The sequence below is a fragment of the Megascapheus bottae genome, chromosome 10 (assembly GCF_031878675.1).
Source record: "Megascapheus bottae isolate mThoBot1 chromosome 10, mThoBot2.hap1, whole genome shotgun sequence".
Classification (NCBI taxonomy): domain Eukaryota; kingdom Metazoa; phylum Chordata; class Mammalia; order Rodentia; family Geomyidae; genus Megascapheus; species Megascapheus bottae.
In genome coordinates, this window is record NC_143518.1 from 65,239,239 (window position 1) to 65,258,293 (window position 19,055).

The 19,055-nt window shown below is 47.6% G+C and overlaps 1 protein-coding gene across 1 annotated transcript in view; it reads right to left on the minus strand.

Moving 5' to 3' along the window:
- The window catches only part of Ahctf1 (AT-hook containing transcription factor 1), a 61,711-nt gene extending 54,858 nt beyond the window's left edge, over positions 1-6,853 (minus strand). The window contains exons 1-2 of the mRNA XM_090341534.1: positions 6,807-6,853; positions 868-995 (exon numbers count right to left, since the gene is read on the minus strand). Coding sequence (XP_090197660.1) covers positions 868-988 — 121 coding nt within the window. The 5' untranslated portion in view covers positions 989-995; positions 6,807-6,853. The remainder of the gene's footprint in view (positions 1-867; positions 996-6,806) is intronic.
- Between the last annotated feature and the right edge of the window lie 12,202 nt (positions 6,854-19,055).

Below are 19,055 nucleotides of genomic sequence, written 5' to 3' on the forward strand. Positions count from 1 at the left end.
TAGTACAAAGTTGAGATGTTTATTATGCTATAGATGAACAGTTGGCTGTATTACATATTTAAAAGAAGTTATATAATATGCATAGTGGGGGTCCCAAAATAGTCGGGTTCTGAGCTCATTTCTACCACCTGTTATCAGTGGAACTAGGATCAAGAGGTTAAAATTTGTTCATTTTCTTACAAAGAACAATGTCTAAGTCAATGAAAAGTTACTACAGTGCCTGGCATATAGTTAAGTACCATTAACTACTTTCACATTTAAGATAATAGCACTAAGTCTGGGAGTTTGGCCTAGTGGTAGAGTGCTAGCCCAGCATGCAAAGAGAGCTGGTTTAGCTTCCTCGGTACCACATACATAGAAAAAGCCAGAAGAAGGTGCTGTGGCTCAAGTGGTAGAGTTCTAACCTTGAGAAAGCCCAGGGACAATGCTCAGATCCTGAGTTCTTACCCCAGGACTGGCATTAAAAAAAGAAAACAAGAAAAAAAGTCGGTGGTGGCTCACGCCTGTAATCCTAGCTACACAGGATGCTGAGATCTGAGGATCAAGATTCAAAGCCAGCCCAAGCACAAAAGGACCTGAGACTCTTAACTCCCATTAACCTTTAGAAAATGGGAAGTGGGGCTTGGCTCAAGGGTAGGGCAGTAGCCCTGAAGAGCTCAGGGACAGCGCCCAGGCCCAGGCATAGGTGCAGGGTGGTGGCCTTGAGCTGAAGAGCTCAGGGAAAGTGCCCAGGCCAAGTTCAAGCCCCATGACACACAAAACAAAAACAAAAACAACTCTGCCCATGTTTTTTTTTTCTTCCATGTTAAAGAAACCAAAAAATGTCCTTAACAACTGATCTTAAAATATTCAGCAACATCATTTTACCTGCAGCAAACTTGCCACGGAGCACAGACTCCAGTGTTATCTCATCTTCTCCAAGGGCTTGCGCAGTCACTTCCGGGAAGCGTAGGAGACCACTAGTTACGTGAGCTGCTAAGTCTCGCATACTTCCGCTGCGAATGTTTTAAAGACAGCATTACTATGATGTATTTACACCACTGTGTAATACTTCATTTTTTCCAGGAAGGCAGATACATTTAGACACACATGACAGTAAATGAAGTAAAATTAAAATTTTATTATAAATGACATTACTCTGTACACAGAGACTTGAGAGTCTCTCTTAGGAAAATGTATCTCGTTTGTTTGCTTTTGGGGAGGGCCATGGGCTTGAACTCAGGGCCTGGGAACTGTCAGGCTTTTTCACTCAAGGCTGATGCTCTACCACAAGTCACATCTCTATTTACAGCTGTTGGTGGATAACTGAAGATAAGACTCTTACTGACTTTTCTGCCTGAGTTGGCTTTGTGCCATGATCCTTAGATCTCAGCTTCCTGACCCATCTTGTATCCAGTGTAGTTATCTCTTTGTTGTATGTCCTTTAATGGAGGGATAAAAATCTAAAATTGGGCTGGGAATGTGCCTTAGTGACAGAGTGCCTGGCTAGCGTGCATCAAGACCTGGGTTCAAGTCCTCACCCCTACCACATAAACAGAAAAAGCTGTCAGTGGTAGAGTGCTAGCCTCAAGCAAAAGCAGTTCAGGGACAGTGCTCAGGCCCTGAGTACAAGCCCCAGGACTGGCCAAAAAAAAGTAGGAAAGCTGGCTTTGAGTACCAAATCTGAGCCTGATGACCCTGATGCTGTAGAGAGCACTCAGTACCACCAATCAACGGACAGCGAAACACTCAGCAAGGCAAGAAGGGGATAAGGTCTACACCGACCACAGCTCTTTGAGGCTTTATGGAGAAAAAGTAAATTCTCTTCATACAAATTTATGCCCAGAAACCAAATTAAATGAAAATTCACTTATTATTCTACTCATAGTGAAGTAATAATGTCTCAGACTGCTAAGACTCTTACAAGCCCAGAGACCAATAAAACAAAACAAAATCATATACTTCTGGAACTGTAAAGATGAAGTTGTAAAGAAAATGACCACTGGGCACTGGTAACTCAGGCCTATAACCCTAAAAATGCAGGAGGCTGAGACTTACAGGAGGATGAGATCTTAAGACTGCAGTTCCAAGAAAGCCCAAGAGACTCATCTCCAATCAACCATCAGAAAACAGGAAGTAGCACTAAGGCTAAAAGTAGTAGAGCACTAGTCTTAAGCAAAAGAGCTCAGGGACGGTATACAGGCCCTGAGTTCAAGAACCACAAACAACCAGAAAAAATAAAAAAAAGAAAGAAGAAAATGACCTCACCACCAAAGTCACATAAAGATCCTCTAGCTTTATATTCAAATCAGACCATCAAAGTCCTCAGCTATTGACATCATCAGAGAATATAAAACAAATGTTTAATTTAGTTACCAAAATCAAAGATTAGCTTGGCAAATATGAAGCTAAAAGTTATAAAGAAATGGTCAAGTAGATCTGAAAAAATTAAAAATGAGATAATGTAAAGTTCATGAAAAATCAACAGAGAAGAATTACAGCTACATGTAACAATATGAAAGCATTACAATGTTAAGGAAAAGTAGCAGAAGTAGCAGAAACCATCTTGCAAAATGCCTGTATCTATAAGTTTATTGTTGTAAGGATGCAAACAGACAAACTGGAAAGTTTGTAGTCTCCTGTGAATTGTGTCCTTCCTTCTCTTTAGAGTTAACTACTCTATTTACAGACTGTGCATATTCCTCTTATTTCCCAGTTAGTTAAACTTAACAGGTTAAGTATCCCTAATCTAAAAATCTAAAATCTGAAACACTGAGTGCTGACATGACACCTGGAAGGGAAAAATTCCACATCTCACTCCATGTAACAAACACCAAATTTATTGTACAAAATTAGCTTCAGGGGGTTGGGAGTGTGGCCTAGTGGTAGAGTGCTTGCCTAGCATGCACAAAGCCCTGGGTTCCATTCCTTGGTACCACATACACAGAAAAAGCCAAAAGTGGTGCTGTAGCTCAAGTGGTAGAGCTCTAACCTTGAGAAAGCTCAAGGACAGTGCCCAGGCCCTGAGTTCAAGCCACAGGACTGGGGACGAGGGGAATCAAATCTTCAGGCTATGTGTGCAAGATGTATATAGGCATAAATTAAATATAGAGCCCATCTTTAAGATATCTCACTATGAATACGCAAATGTTCTAAAATTTAAAAACCCCACACCCCAAATCTAATAAATTTGAGCATTTTTAGACAAGAATGTTTAACCACTACCACGCACAAAGTATTTGTTCCTATTAATAAAAGTACACTCAAAGAATAAGACAGACTGTAAACTATAAAGAAACCTAAAAAGCTCATTCACAATGAAGCATTTAAGACAAAGAGGTGAGTAGTCAAAAATTATAAAAAGCTCTAACACCCATTTAAATTCCCCTATAGTAACAAAGAAAAAAATATTCTAACATATGTTCTACATATTTGGAGAGACATACCAATTTTGCCAGAATCAAGAAATCAATCCAAGCAATCTTAGGTATACAGTACAAATAAAATGAAATGATCTTCAACATGAGCAGTGGCAAAGCCAGGTGTTGATGCCTGCTTCCTCCTCCTACTCCTATCGACTCAGGAGTCTGGGACCTGAGGACTGCAGTCGAAAGCCAGCCAGGAGGAAAGTTCTCATCTCCAATTATGTACCAAAAAAGCTGAAAGTAGAGCTGTGGCTCAAGTGGTAGGTAGCACTCTAGCCTTGAGCAAAAAAGCTCAGGGTCAACATTCAGATTCTGAGTTCAAGCCCTAGAATTAGCCCACCCCCAAAAAAAGAAAGAAAGAAAGAAAAAAAGATAATGGCTGGATGCTGTTGTTTCATGTCTGTATTCCTAAATAGTCAGGAGATTGAGATTTGAGGACTACAGTCTGAAGCCAGCTCAGGCAGCAAAACCTGTGAGATTGTTTCTGTATTTATTTATTTGGACAGTCTTGGGGCTTGAACTCAGGGTATGGGCACTGTCCCTGAGCTTCTTTTGCTCAAGGCTATCACTCTACACTTGAGTCAGAGTGCCACTTCTGGCTTTTTCTGTTTGCGTGGTACTGAGGAATAAAACCCAGGGCTTCATGCAAGCTAGGCAAGCACTGTACCATTAGGCCACATTTCCAGCCCCTAGATCCAATATTCAAAGTTGGGTGCTGGTAGCTGACACCTGCAATCCTAGCTATTCAGGAGGCTGAGACCCGAGGATCACAGTTCAAGGCCAGACTGGGTACTAAAGTCAGTGAGTCTCTTATCTTCAATTAGCCACTCAAAAACCAAGTGTCACTGTGGCTCAAGGGATAGGGCATTAGCCTTGAGGAAAGAACAAGGACAATGCTCAGGCCCTGAGTTCAAGTCCCATGACCAAAAATAACAAAATATCTTAGTCAGTCAGGTTTGGGGGCATTTATTCAGTCCCAGTTACTGGGGAGGGCAGGAAAATCATTACAGCACACAAGTTAAGATCAGTCTGGGCAGCATGAGATCAAAGGGGCACAATGAAAGGACATTTTTTCTTTTTTTTTGGTGTGGGGTAGGGGGATACTGAGATTTGAGTTCCGGGCCTACTAGGTTTGCTAGACTGGCACCCTACGACTTGAACCACTCCTCCAGCACTGCTTTGTGTTGGTTATATTTGGAGATGAAGTCCAGAGGATTTACTAGGGTAGGCCTTAGTCACCAATGCTCAGCAAGTGTTCTTTCTAGAAGAAATACATAGCCAGACAGAACTAAATGCTACAATGGATGAAGATACACATGATGAGAAATTCTAGGGAAAAAGTAGTGTAGGGTTAATATAAGAGTACAAAAGTAAAGTTAGATGATTAGAAGCACTCCAAACTGAAGTTTCTAAGGGACTAAACAACAGAACTCCAACACTTCCCGGGTATATGGATGGGCCCAGGAGTAGTGGAGACTATGGTGAATTGAAACATAGAGAAGTTGTAAACAGGAGGCTAGTAGACTTAAGAGATCTTTGAACCAGGCTAAGGCAATGAGACTTCATTCTGGGGAGGATAAGGGCTGTCAGGGGAAAAAAAAAGCAATCACCATACTAAAGATCTTAAAATTTTAAATCAAGATATATAGCCCCACCCCATAGATATAAAATAAATGGTCTTCCAAGACATGAGAAAGAGTGTCAATGTATGTGAAGTAATGCACCTTCTATCTGGTGAATATAATGTAACCCTCCTATTAATTACAATAAAAAATAAAATAAAATAAATGGTCTTTTTTTTTTTTGGCCAGTTGTGGGGTTTGAACTTAAGGCCTGAGCACTGTCCTTGGACTTTTCCTCAAGGCTAGAGCTCTACCCTTGAGCCACAGCACCACTTCTGGCTTTTTTCTATGTATGTGGTGCTGAGGAATCGAACCTGGGTCTTAATGCATAATAGGCAAGCAGTCTACCACTAGGCCAAACTCCCAGCCCAAATAAATGGCCTTTTTAAAAGCTTACAAGTCGCAACAGCTCACGCCTGTAATCCTAGCTACTCTGGATGCTGAGATCTGAGGATCAAGGTTCAAAGCCAGCCTGGGCACAAAAGGCCCTGAGACTCTTATCTTCAATTAACCTCTAGAAAATGGGAAGTGGGGCTTGACTTAAGGGTAGGGCGGTAGCCTTGAGCTGAAGAGCTCAGGAACAGTGTGCCCAGGCCAGAGTTCAAGCCCCATGACCCACAAAAAAAGTAATAATAAAAAGCTCATGAAGCAATTATATACCTTGTGAGCTGAAGACATCTCAGTATTACACTAAAAGCTAGGAACAGTCCGGATCTGCTGGCTCACACAATTCCTGCTACTGAGCAGGTTCAGATCCAGAGATCCTGGTTCCAAGTCCAGAAGATCCGATCTCCAAAACTACCAGCAAGAAGTCGCACTGAAGACCGGCTCCAGTGGTCCAGCGCCAGCCAGCAAACATTAAGCTAGCAAGGGGTGTGTGAGTTCAACAGCAGTGTGGGGGGACCCAAAGTGACTAGAGAGCGCGGACTTCCCACGGCGCAGGCCATCGCGGGTGGAAGCCCGCTCTCCCAGAGCCTTTCCCCGGAAGCTCAGCGGAGAAGGGCTCGAAATCCGCGAGTCCCATTTCCCAAGGGGCTGCGTGTGGTTCCAGAGGACGCAGGTTCCATCGAGGCCCCTGCGGCCGGGGAGGGCATTTTTAAGAGCGGCCCGCGGGGGCCGCGAGCGCGCGCCGCGTGCTCAGAACGTGCGAGGCCCGGGGTTCGGTCCCGGCGCCGAAAATAAACAAACCCCGGCCTCCCCGCCGCGGACGGGGCCGGCGCTGCGCGGAGGGGGAGCCCAGCACCCCGCCAACCCAGCCCCGCCGGCCCCCGGCGTCCCGGGCGGGCGCCCCGAGCGGGCCAGACGCCCCCCGCCGCCCCCCGGGCCCCGGCGGCTTTACACGTCCGCGATCGGGCCCCTCGCTCCGCAAGCCCCGCGCCCCACGTTTCGGAAACGCGGCCCAAACTTTGTTCCCGCCGCGACTCACCCGAGCGGGGCCCGCGCGCGGCCCGGCGGGCGCGGCTCGCCCGCAGCCTCTCCCGCGGGAAGGCCCGCCAGGGTCTCCACCGAGCCGGGGCCCCGCGGGGCCCGGCCGCCCCGCAGGCCGGGGAGCAGCCAGGGCTGCGATCCGCTCCGCGTCTCCGCCGCCATGTGCCTCCTTCCGCCGCGCAGCAGGTTATGTAACCACCGCCCCGCGCCTGAGCGAGCCGCACCGGCCGCCGCCCGCGCCCGGCCCCCGCCCGCGCCCGGCCCCCGCGCGCCCGGCCCGGCCCGGCCCGGCCTAGGCCCGGCCCCGCCCCGCCGCGCCGCGCCGCGCCGCGCGCCCCGGATCCCCGCCTACCTCGGCCCGCGGGGCCCGGCCGCCGCGTCCCGGAGGCTCGAGGAGACGCGCGCTGCGCCGCGCGGCCCGTCACCGCATCGCCCCGGAGACGCGGCCCGCCTCGCCGCGCCGCCCGCGGACGCCGCCCGCGGCCTCCCGGACACCCGCGGGACGCGGCTTGGGGCCGGAGCGCCGCTCAGCGGCGCCGATCCTCGCGGTTCCGCCCGCTCCGCCCGGGCCGCCGCGGCCCCGTCCGGCGCATTACCCCGGCGGACCCAGGGATACACACAGAGTCACTCACTCACACAGCCCGGAGGGAGGCAGGGAGGGAGGGCAGCCCGGGCAGCGGGAGGAGGAGCCCGGCCCGCGCGGCGGGGACTGCAGTTCTCGCGAGGCTTCCCGCTTCCGGCGCCGGCGCCGCGGGAATTTTCAAACTTCCCGTGTCTGAGCCCGGGGACCCACAGGAAGGTCGGGCGAGTCGGGAAGAGCATCTCGTTTGCATAAATTAACATATCCCACTCCCGCAGCCTGAGAAAGACTACGAGTCCCAGAGGGCCTTGCGCGGCGGGCGGCGGTCGTCACAGAGGCCCGACGCCGCCACCCGCCGACCCTCCTCGGAGGGCGGCCCGGCGCGCGCGCCCTTCGCGGCCGGCCGGGGCCGGGAGCGAGCTCGTCTCCTCTGCTCCTTGTCTGGAGCTGTCCCTCTGGACTCACGTCCTGGCGTGCTGCCTTCCCCGTGGAGCGGGTCCCGGAGCTGACGGAGCGGGAGCCGGGGTGGAACCGGGGTGGAGCCGAGTGGAGCCGGGGTGGAGCCGGGTGGAGCGCGGTGGAGCCGGGTGGAGCGCGGTGGAGCCGGGGTGGAGCCGGGTGGAGCCGGGGTGAAGCCGGGTGGAGCGCGGTGGAGCCGGGTGGAGCCGGGGTGGAGCCGGGTGGAGCGGGGTGGAGCGCGGTGAAGCCGGGGTGGAGCGCGGTGGAGCCGGGTGGAGCGCGGTGGAGCCGGGGTGGAGCCGGGGTGGAGCCGGGTGGAGCCGGGGTGAAGCCGGGTGGAGCGCGGTGGAGCCGGGTGGAGCCGGGGTGGAGCCGGGTGGAGCCGGGGTGGAGCGCGGTGGAGCCGGGTGGAGCCGGGGTGGAGCCGGGTGGAGCGCGTGTCTGACGCGCACTCGGCCCCTGATCCGTCCTCTGTCCAGCACAGAGCAGCCGCGGCCGGGCGAGCGCCCCGAGGAGGACAGCGCGTGGGGGCCTTGCGGGAACGGGGCTCTGTACCCCTGCCCTTGAGGACCACGCGGTCCCTCCACTTCCCTCCCGGGTGCCGGGGGGCGGGGGGCTGCGGGGGGCGGCGCGGCGAGGACGGGGGGGGGGGGGGGCGTTGGCCTACGCACTCCCGGCCCCGGTAAGCACACGTCTCCCAACCCACCATCCCTCGCCTGCGTGGACCATGGCAAAGCCTCCCTCCCCGCCAGACTCGCCAGGACGGTCCTCCCTGCGGACCCTGCGGCCCTTTGGACAAGGTCAGGTACACACCAGGTACACACCGCTCTCCCCATCCCGCTCACTCCTCCCACCCTCCTCTTTCTAGCCCTTCCCCCATCAGCCCCGCCGGAGCCTTGGTCACCCTTCCCTGGCCAAGTCTCCTGACTCCTGTGGAGTTCACTTTCTGCCCTGGGTTTATTCTGATGCCCTCATGACTCAGTTTCCTTTCACTCCTGAAGGCTGATTTCTGCCCCTGCCTCGTTCCACACGTGTGCTCTGCCATCCTTCGGAACCACGTTATGCCCAATTCCTGAGTGCTGCATGTGTTGGAAGTCAAAAGACATGAGTTTCCAACCCAAGAGTGCTCTTGTGAGCTGCAACATGAAACTTCAAGGGGCCTTTCTTAGGCTTCTCCTAAATCTGTTTAGAAAGGGAGACCAACTATAAGATTGCAGAATTCATCACACGTACGTTTATCAACTTTTCTCTAAAAATCTTGTAAAATTCAAGATGGTATATCACTTTTCCAGAATTTTTTTGCCCATTACCAGCATTTTGTTTTTGTTTTTTTTTTAGGGTGTGTGTGTGAGAGAGAGGGGGGCAGGGGGAGCCGGGAGCGGGGAGCCAGAGCGGAAGAAAGGTGTGGTGTGCCTAGAAGGACAGTTTCAAACTCAAGATCCTCCTGCTGTAGTTTCCTGAGTGCTGCCATTACAAATGTGAACCACCATCCAAGGACAGTGCTCAGATCATCAGCTCAAACCCAGGACTGGCAAAAAAAAAATAAAAGAGTCACAAATGTGAACCACCAAACCCAGTTCAACAAATAGGTTTTTGTATGATTGGCTTTAAAAGTAGATTTTTGTATTGGCTTTTGTTTGTTGTGCTAATACTGAGATTTGAATTCAAGGCTTGGGTGCTGTCCCTTAGCCTTTTCTGCCCAGGATGGCACTACCACTTGGGCCACAGCTCCAATTTCTGGCTTTTTGCTAGTTAATTGGAGATACAGATCTCAAGGGTTTTTCAGCAGGGGCTGACTTTGAAATACAATCTTCAAGCTTCAGCCCCCTCTGAGTAACTAGGATTACAGGAATGACCCACTAGGTGGCTGGTGAACTAACCCTACCTATACTATTTCATTTCCTTACAGGTTTTCTGAGAATTTTTTTTTTGAGGGGGGAGGTTGGTTGTGGGGCTTGAACTCTGGGCCTGGCCCTGTCCCTGAACTCTTTAGCTCAAGGCTACCACTCTATCACCTTGAGCCACAATACCACTTCCAGGTTTGTGGTGGTTAATTGAAGGTAGGAGTCTCACGGATCTCCATGCCCAGGCTGGCTCTGAACCATGATCCTCAGATCTCAGCCTCTGAGGTAGCTAGAATTGTAGGTGTGAGTCACTGGAGCCTGAGAATCATTTATTTACTCTCCTCCAAACTTGAATTACCTTCCTAGGCTCCTTTCCCTCTTACCTAAGTCTCTTTTCCTTTTTTCTTCTCTTCTCCCTTGAGAATTACACCCAGGACCTTACCAGTATTCTACTATTGAGCTTTACTCAAGATTTCTTTTTTTTTTTTTTTTGAGACTGAGTTACCCTAGGTAATTCAGGCTGACTTTGAACTCACTGTATGGTTCCCAGATGGTGGGATTACAGGCTAACTACCATTCCCTGCCTCTCACTGTCTAAATCTCCCTCGGGGGCCAGTCCAAGCTCTTTTTCCCTTCAACGTAAGCCCACATAAATCATTAAAAAACTTGCCTTGAAAATGTGTTAGATGTGTTTATTTTATGTTTCCCTTTTCACCTCTGACTCTTCATCCACCCACCATCTCCAGGCTACCCTGAGAGTGCAGACTGCCTCTCTTGAAATGCTTTCATCATGTATGCATTTTGATGATAGCAGGATTGAACTCAGGGCCTCCAAAAGCCTAGCTGCACATTACCCTACCAGAGTCACACACACTCCAGCCTGCTGAGGACTGTGGTCCTCCCACGTGCTTCCCTGTGTCCCTGGACATGACGGGCTCATGCCATTGTGCCCAGCCGTTGTGCTTCCCTGGAGCTGGGATGGCAGGTGGAACCCCTCTGCCCAAGCACTGATTGAAACAGAATCTCTTCAATGTCTATGTCCTGACTGGCCTGTCACTACCGTTCCCCATTCACCTTCTGAGCAGCTAGGATGACGGCATAAAGCCTTGCATCCAGCTCACACCTGCTTCTTTTCTTCTCCAGCCCCCTTTTTCTTTCCCTACACACACACACACACACACACACACACACACACACACACACACACACACATTCTCTCTCTCTCTCTCTCCCTCCCTCCCTCCCTCCCTCCCTCCCTCCCTCTCTCCCTTCTTTTTTTTTTTTTTCCCCAGTCCTGGGGCTTGAAATCTGGGCACTGTCCTTGAGCTCTACCACTTGAACCACAGCACCATTTCTGGCTTTTTCTATGTATGTGGTACCAAGGAATCAAACTCAGGGCCTCAGGCATGCACTCTACCACTAGGTCACACTCCTACCCACACCTGCATCTTTTCTAATTTTACTTTGTGCCGGGGCCAGCCGGCAGTGAACCAGGATTCCTGAAACAGGGGGCAGGGACTAGGAAAAAATAGAAGACAGACAACAGATGGGGTTCGGGAGGACTACAGCCCAAGTCAGCCGCCCAAGAAGGCTGTGAGCGCAAGACTGCAGCCTCGTTTATTTCCAAATCAAGGCTTATATACTTTCCTTGAAGCCAGGGTACTGCCAGGGGTTACATTCAGATGGTCAGTCAGGGCACTGCCAGGGGTTACATTCAGATGGTCAGTCAGGGCACTGCCAGGGGTTACATTCAGATGGTCAGTCAGGGCACTGCCAGGGGTTACATTCAGATGGTCAGTCAGGGCACTGCCAGGGGTTACATTCAGATGGTCAGTCAGGGCACTGCCAGGGGTTACATTCAGATGGTCAGTCAGGGCACTGCCAGGGGTTACATTCAGATGGTCAGTCAGGGAACTGCCAGGGGTTACATTCAGATGGTCAGTCAGGGCACTGCCAGGGGTTACATTCAGATGGTCAGTCAGGGAACTGCCAGGGGTTACATTCAGATGGTCAATCAGGGCACTGCCAGGGGTTACATTCAGATGGTCAGTCAGGGCACTGCCAGGGGTTACATTCAGATGGTCAATCTCAGATCAGTTAAACCAGGGCACTGCCAGGGGTTACATTCAGATGGTCAATCAGGGCACTGCCAGGGGTTACATTCAGATGGTCAGTCAGGGCACTGCCAGGGGTTACATTCAGATGGTCAGTCAGGGCACTGCCAGGGGTTACATTCAGATGGTCAGTCAGGGCACTGCCAGGGGTTACATTCAGATGGTCAGTCAGGGCACTGCCAGGGGTTACATTCAGATGGTCAGTCAGGGCACTGCCAGGGGTTACATTCAGATGGTCAATCAGGGCACTGCCAGGGGTTACATTCAGATGGTCAATCAGGGCACTGCCAGGGGTTACATTCAGATGGTCAATCAGGGCACTGCCAGGGGTTACATTCAGATGGTCAATCAGGGAACTGCCAGGGGTTACATTCAGATGGTCAATCAGGGAACTGCCAGGGGTTACATTCAGATGGTCAGTCAGGGCACTGCCAGGGGTTACATTCAGATGGTCAGTCAGGGCACTGCCAGGGGTTACATTCAGATGGTCAATCTCAGATCAGTTAAACCAGGGCACTGCCAGGGGTTACATTCAGATGGTCAATCAGGGAACTGCCAGGGGTTACATTCAGATGGTCAATCAGGGCACTGCCAGGGGTTACATTCAGATGGTAAATCTCAGATCAGTTAAGCAGGACAAGGCCAAAAAACAGTAAAGCAATAAATCAAAGAGATGAGAAAGTTCACAGTACAGACAATGTAGCTTCAGAAGTTCCTAGGCATGGCACCAGCTCGCTTCTCAGTGAGGTTATCTTACTCTGATGTGCAGATTCAAGGGGCAGCCTGGCTCCACACTCTGGCTCCCAACAACTTTGCAAACTGAATTTCTAACTTAAGGCTTTCTTTCACCTTTTTCTATTCCAATCATTTCCCTAAGCACATACCAGATAAATGAAAAAAAAATTGCATTTCACTTGCAATTTTTGCGGATAGACTGATTAAAATTAAGCATTCACTTTACTTCACTGGGTTTTTTTTTGCGCTTTTTTTTGGGGGGGGGGGCAGTCCTGGAACTTGAACTTGGGGCCTGAGCACTGTCCTTAGGTGGAGCTCTACCACTTGAGCCACAGCACTACTTCTATCTTTTTCTATATATGTGGTACCAAGGGATTGAACCCGGGTCTTCGTGCATGTTAGGCAAGCAAGCACTCTACCACTAGGCCAAATTCCTGGCCCTACTTCACTGCCTTTAACATACTTGGACCTCTCTTAACTTGCTTTCCGGTAGTGTTTTACAATTGGTGAACATCTTGGCTTATCAGTACTAAAGTACAGAATAGGGGCCAGGAGTTTGGCCTAGTGGTAGAGTGCTTGCCTAGCATGCACGAATACCCGGGTTCGATTCCTCGTATCACATACATAAAAGCTGAAAGTGGTGCTGAGGCTCAAGTGGTAGAGCTCTAGCCTTGAGAAAGTCCAAGGACAGTGCTCAGGCCCTGAGCCCAAGACTGGTAAGACAAAAAACAAAGTACACAGAATAGGCTTCAGTAGACATATCTGTAAAGCTTTCTCTCATTGGAGGAAGCATAGTATAATAAGAATGTGACCATTGGGGGCCACACAAATGGATTTAATGCATTTTACTGCTTCTAGCAATGAAAATTAAATGGATTACTTCACTGTTAGCCAGCTTTCTCAGTTAAAACCAAAAGATAACATTGTACTTCCTTTACAGGGTTGCTACAGAGATTTAAGGACAAGGTATGCTTAGCTCAAAACTGCATTTTGTTTTTCACTTATATGGTCATTAAGTTACCATATATTGGTAGAAGACCTAGAAAATGGTAATAGCTAGTACAGACACTCATGCTTCTATTTGGAGTGAGGTTCCCTCTGCCCCAAGACAGTATTTTAATTCTAATCGACTTTATGGGAGTGATTGACAGCCATCTGATTTCAGAAAATTTAAAACTGCTGTTTGGTAGTGTGAATTAGATCTCCATTAGTTTTGCAGAGTAACAGGGAAAATGTTATTTACCAACAATGAGGAGAGTCAGGTGCTAGTGACTCACACTTATAACCTTAGCTACTCAGGAGGATGAAGTCTGAAAATGATAGTTAAAGCCAACTTTGGCAGGAAAGCCTATGAGACACTATCTCCAATTAACCACTAAAAGCCGGAAGTGGAGCTGTGACTCAAGTGGTAGAGTGCAAGCTGTGAGGGCAAAAGCTAAGGAACAGTGCCCAGATCCTGAGTTCAAGCTCCAGTAGTCACATACACACACACACACACACAAATAAAAAGCTGATCTGGCTGAAATGGAGATAATTGTATTTGTCCTAACAGCTACATTTTCATTTTTTGTAGAGATTGTTGGTTACAGCAAGTGGTTTCTACCCTTGGTTCCTTCAGTTGACAATAAACCTGGGTGCCTGAAGAGTTTTGATTCTTTTCCATCTACTACATTGCCAGTGATAGCATAGTCAGTTGCATAAAGTAAGTCTGAAATAGCTTTAATGAATAAATACCAGTTTCATCACCATCCAAAGCAAAATAAACAATTTGAGATTAAGACGAAGTTGGAGATGTGGCTCAGTAGAGCAGCTGCCAATGAGTAAAAGCAGCAGGCACCCAATTCAAATTTTGGTCTGAGACAAAAAGATAAAATATATTAAGAGATCTTAGAGACATTGTAGGCCAAACACATGATCACATGATTTGACCCAAATACTGTGGAAGAAGCATTATTTGTGTTGGTTAAAAAGTGGACATTTGAGCTGGAAGTTTGGCCTAGTGGTTAAAGTGCTTGCCTAGTATGCACGAAGACCCGGGTTCAATTCCTTGGTACCACATACTTAGAAAAAGCCAGAAGTGGTGCTGAGGCTCAAGTGGTAGAGCTCTAGCCTTGAGAAAGTCCAAGGACACTGCTCAGGCCCTGAGCTCAAGCCCAGGACTGGCAAAAAAAAAAAAAAGTGGACATTACAGAAGAAGCAAAACTTTGTCCTGCTTAGGGTCCTTACCTGGGCCTGCGAATTTATTTGCCACAAGAAAGAGCTATAGGAGGGGACCATACTGATGTTAAAAGTCATGTGGGTTTGCATTTCCTCATGCAAAACCCAAATCCATATATGGTAGGTTGAACAATGAGTAGTGATGGTGGCAATGGAAATAAAATGTATCGAGAGGTTAATTGGAGATAAGAATCTCAGGTCCTTTTGTGCTGGAGCTGGCTTTGAAACCTTGATCCTCAGATCTCAGCCTCCTGAGTAATTAGGATTACATAGGCGTGAGCCACTGCTCCTAGCCCTCCTCTTTCTTTCTTTCTTTCTTTCTTTCTTTCTTTCTTTCTTTCTTTCTTTCTTTCTTTCTTTCTTTTTTTTGCCAGTCCTGGGTTTGGGCTCAGGGCATGAGCACTTCCTTGGACTTTCTCAGGGCTAGAGCTCTACCACTTGAGCCATTGCACCACTTCTGTCTTTTTTCTATGTATGTGGTACCAAGAAATCGAACCTGGGTCCTCATGCATGCTAGGCGAGCATTCTACCACTAGGCTATGTTTTTAAACATAGCTTTCAGTTGGACCCAGGATCCACCCCGCCATGAGTGCGTTTTCATGTTGAGTCTTTAGTTCCACACTCACAATTTGCCTTCCATCCTTGTGTTAGAGGTCATGTGATACTTATGTGATTGTCATGTTTCTTTTTTTTTTTTTTCCGGTCTTGGGCTTGAACTCTGGGCCTGGGCCTGGGTGTTGTCCCTGAGCTCTTCAGCTCAAGGCTTCCACTGTACCCCTGGAGTCACAGTACCACTTCCGGTTTTCTAGTGATTGCTTGGAGGTAAGAGTCTCACAGAGTTTAGTGCCCGGGCTGGCTTTGAACCTTGATCCTCAGATCTCAGCCTCCTGAGTAGCTAGGATGACAGGCGTGAGCCACGGTACCTGGCTCCTGAACTTACTTTAATCCTGTTGAATTCCCACATCCTATATTAGCTATGGCATTTATGTTGCTTTAGGTTTCCAGAACAATTAAAAATTTTAGAACAATATCTCTACATGATTTAAATTGTAAACTGTGGGAGGGGAATTGTATTTCACTTTGTTTTTATCTTTTTGAGGTTTTATCCTTCATAGGTTCCCCCCGCCTTTTTTTTATTAAAGAATCTATTAACGTTGATTTTTACGTCATATTTTAAATGACAGGTTTAACAAACAAGTGTTCAAGAAGGGAATCTCTATTTACAATCACTGGGACTTAGTATTTAGAACTTAGTTACAATTAGGCTAAGGGTTTGTATGTCATAGAAACATATTAATTTATGAAATAAAACATTGTGTCTATAGAGTCATAGGTTTTTATGTCTATATAGTTATGTTTATATTTCCATTACCATGTCCATAGCATTAGGTATGCAGATATTGAGTCCTCGCTCTTGTACTCTTTGGATTTAATAGCCACATATTAAGGAGACCATGCGCCTTTTGTTCCTTAGGTCTTGACTTGTCTCACTCAACATGATTTGTTCTAGATTCATCCACTTCCCTGCGAATGCCATTATTTTATCTGGTCTGTTGGCTATGTAGAATTCCATATGTAGAATATACCACATTTTCTGTATCCATTCATCTGCAGTAGGTCATCTGGATTGTTTCCATCGCCTGGCTATTGTGAATAGTGCAGAGATGAACATAGCTGAGCAGGTGTCCTTATCACATCTTGGGTTATGATGTTCAGGGTAGATGCCCAGAAGTGGTACAGTGGAATCGTAGGGAAGGTCAGTTTTCAGTTCTTTAAGAAACCTCCACACTGCTTTCCAGAGTGGCTGAACTAGTCTACATTCCCACCAGCAGTGTAGTAGGGTTCCTTTTTCTCCACAACACCGCCAGCAATTGTCATTGTCTGAGTTCAAAATCTTGGCCATTCTTGTTGGGGTAAGGTGGTATCTTAGGGTTGTTTTTATTTGCATTTCTTTTATGACCATAGATGATGAACATTTTCTCATATGCTTTTCTGCCATTTTAATCTCTTCTTCTGATAAGTCTCTCTTTAGTTCCCTTGCCCATTTAGTCCTGGGGCTTGAACTCAGGGCCTGAGCACTGTCTTTGGACACTTTTTGATCAATGCTAGTGCTCTATCATTTAAAGCACAATGCCACTTCTGGCTTTTTTTGTGTGTATGTGGTACCAAGTAATGGAACCCAGGGTTTCGTGCATGTTAGGCAAGCACTCTAATATTAGGCTAACACTAGTCCCAGCCATCCTCTCTATTTTTTTTTTTTTGCCAGTCCTGGGCTTGGGCTCAGGGCCTGATCACTGTCCCTGGATTTTCTCAAGGCTAGAGCTCTACCCCTTGAGCCACAGCACCACTTCTGGCTTTTTGCTATGTATGTGGTACTGAGGAATCGAACCCTGGTCTTCGTGCGTGCTAGGCAAGCACTCTACCAGTAGGCCAAACTCCTGGTCCATCCTCTCTATTTTGTAAAAACTAATTTTCCGTTAGATTTGTTGAGTTAGGGAGCAGTATGGATGACATGGTATCAATTTTTCTTAATGTTTGTGAAAATTGAAATAAGTTGTTAACTAGAATGATCTAAATTAGAACCAACAATAAACAGATTAGAATCCCATATATCCTTGATGCCTCTTCTCCTGAAAATAGTTAATGTAGAAGGTCTTGAAAGTTTAGACATTATTTCCCAATAGATCACATAGTTCCTGTGTAGTGAAGCAGTAAAGAACTTTAATGAAACATAATTACAAATGGAAAGTTCTAAATCTTGGTCTTAAGGTAGGAAAGTGTGTGTTGTCGGGGGGGGGGGGGGGGGGGGGGGAGGGGGGGTGGTCATGGTGGTGGTGGATTTGTTTTTGCTTTTTATTTTTTGTCTAGTCCTGGGATTTGAACTCAGGGCTTGGGCACTGTCTTTTGACTTTTATCCTCAAGGCTAGAGCTCTACCACCTGAGCCACAGCACTCTACCCCTAGACTATGCTCCTAGCTCTCAGTTTTTCATCATTAGCTCATTCATCAAATTTTGTGAGGGAGGAGGTACATGGTGTTGGGATAGAACCCAGAGCTTAAGCATATCAGGTCTGTGCTGTGTACTACTGAGTTAGATGTTCTGCTCTTTTTTTTTTTTTTTTTTTTTTTGCCAGTCCTGGGCTTGAGCTCAGGGCCTGAGCACTGTCCTTGGACTTTCTCAAGGCTAGAGCTCTACCACTTGAGCCTCAGCACCACTTCTGGCTTTTTTCTATGTATGTGGTACCAAGGAATCGAACCCGGGTCTTCATGCATGCTAGGCAAGCACTTGAACCACTACGCCAAACTCCCGGCCCATGTTCTGCTCTTTTAAAGAATTATTTTCTTGAGCCAGGAGCGTGGTTTCCTGGTAGAGTGCTAGCCTAGCTTACATGGAGCCCTGGGTTCAATTCCTGGGTGCCACATACACAGGAAAAGCCAGAAGTGGTGCTGTGGCTCAAGTGGTAGAGTGCTTGCCTTGGGAAAGCCCAAGGACAGTGCTCAGGCCCTGAGTTCAAGGCCCAGGACTGGCAAAAAAAAAATGATGTGTGAAAAACAACTTTGACATCCAGATGATTGCAAGTAGAGTCCTTAAGAATCAAGAGCATTTTGTGAAGGTATGTAACTAGAATAATTTCTCTCCTTTGGTGTTTTTGGATCCCATTTCCTGGAAAGGAGGAGATTTTAGTATCTCCTAATTTCCTGCTGCCTTCTTTACTCCCTATACCATCAGAGGTCACAGTCAGACAATGCTGCAGGGTCATCCCTGCCAGCTATAACTTAAACTCAGCATTCATCCGAGACTTTCTGTGAATATATGAACTGCTTTGGGAACCAACATAATTGAAACATGAAAAGCACTAGAATTGGATGAAAAAGATGTATAACTGAATTGTAATTATAATTTCTTTGTTATCTGTGCATCCATGAATAAAGACCTCCAACTACTTTCCTTATCTGTCGTAAGGATTATATATGAAAACATGGAAAAATGACTTACTACCAAATATTTGCTATCATCTGAGTAATTTAAATTATTCAGAACAGGGTAAGAGAAGGTGAGAGGATGGGTGATAGTGTCCAAAAAGAAATGTACTCTTTACCTGACTTATGTTACCATAGCCTCCTCTACATCATCTTTATAATAGCAATTTAAAAAAGAGAGAGAACAGGGGGACTTAGTGCAGTGACTCACCTGGAGGATAAGACAGGAAGATTGTTTCAAGCTCGCCTCGCCTACAAAAAGAGACCCCTCTCACAAAAATAAAGAGTTGAGTGCTTGTCTAGCATGCATGAAGACCCAGGTTCAATTCCTCCTCACCACATACATAGAAAAAACCTGGAAGTGGTGCTGTGGCTCAAAGTGGTAGAGCTATAGCCTTGAGAAAGCCTGAGGACAGTGCTCAGGCCCCTGAGTTCAAGCCCCAGGACTGGCAAAAAAAATAAAAAGAACTGGGAGCTGAGGGTATAGTCCAGTGATAGAGTTCTTATCTAACATGCATGAAGATGTCAGTTCAATTCTCAGCACTATTTAGGGGAAAAAAAATAGTAAGAAAGTATGTGCCTGTGATTCATGCCTATAATACTAGCTACTCAGGATGCTGAGATCTGAGGATGTAGGAAACGGTGAGATTCTTATCTCCAATTAACTAGAAA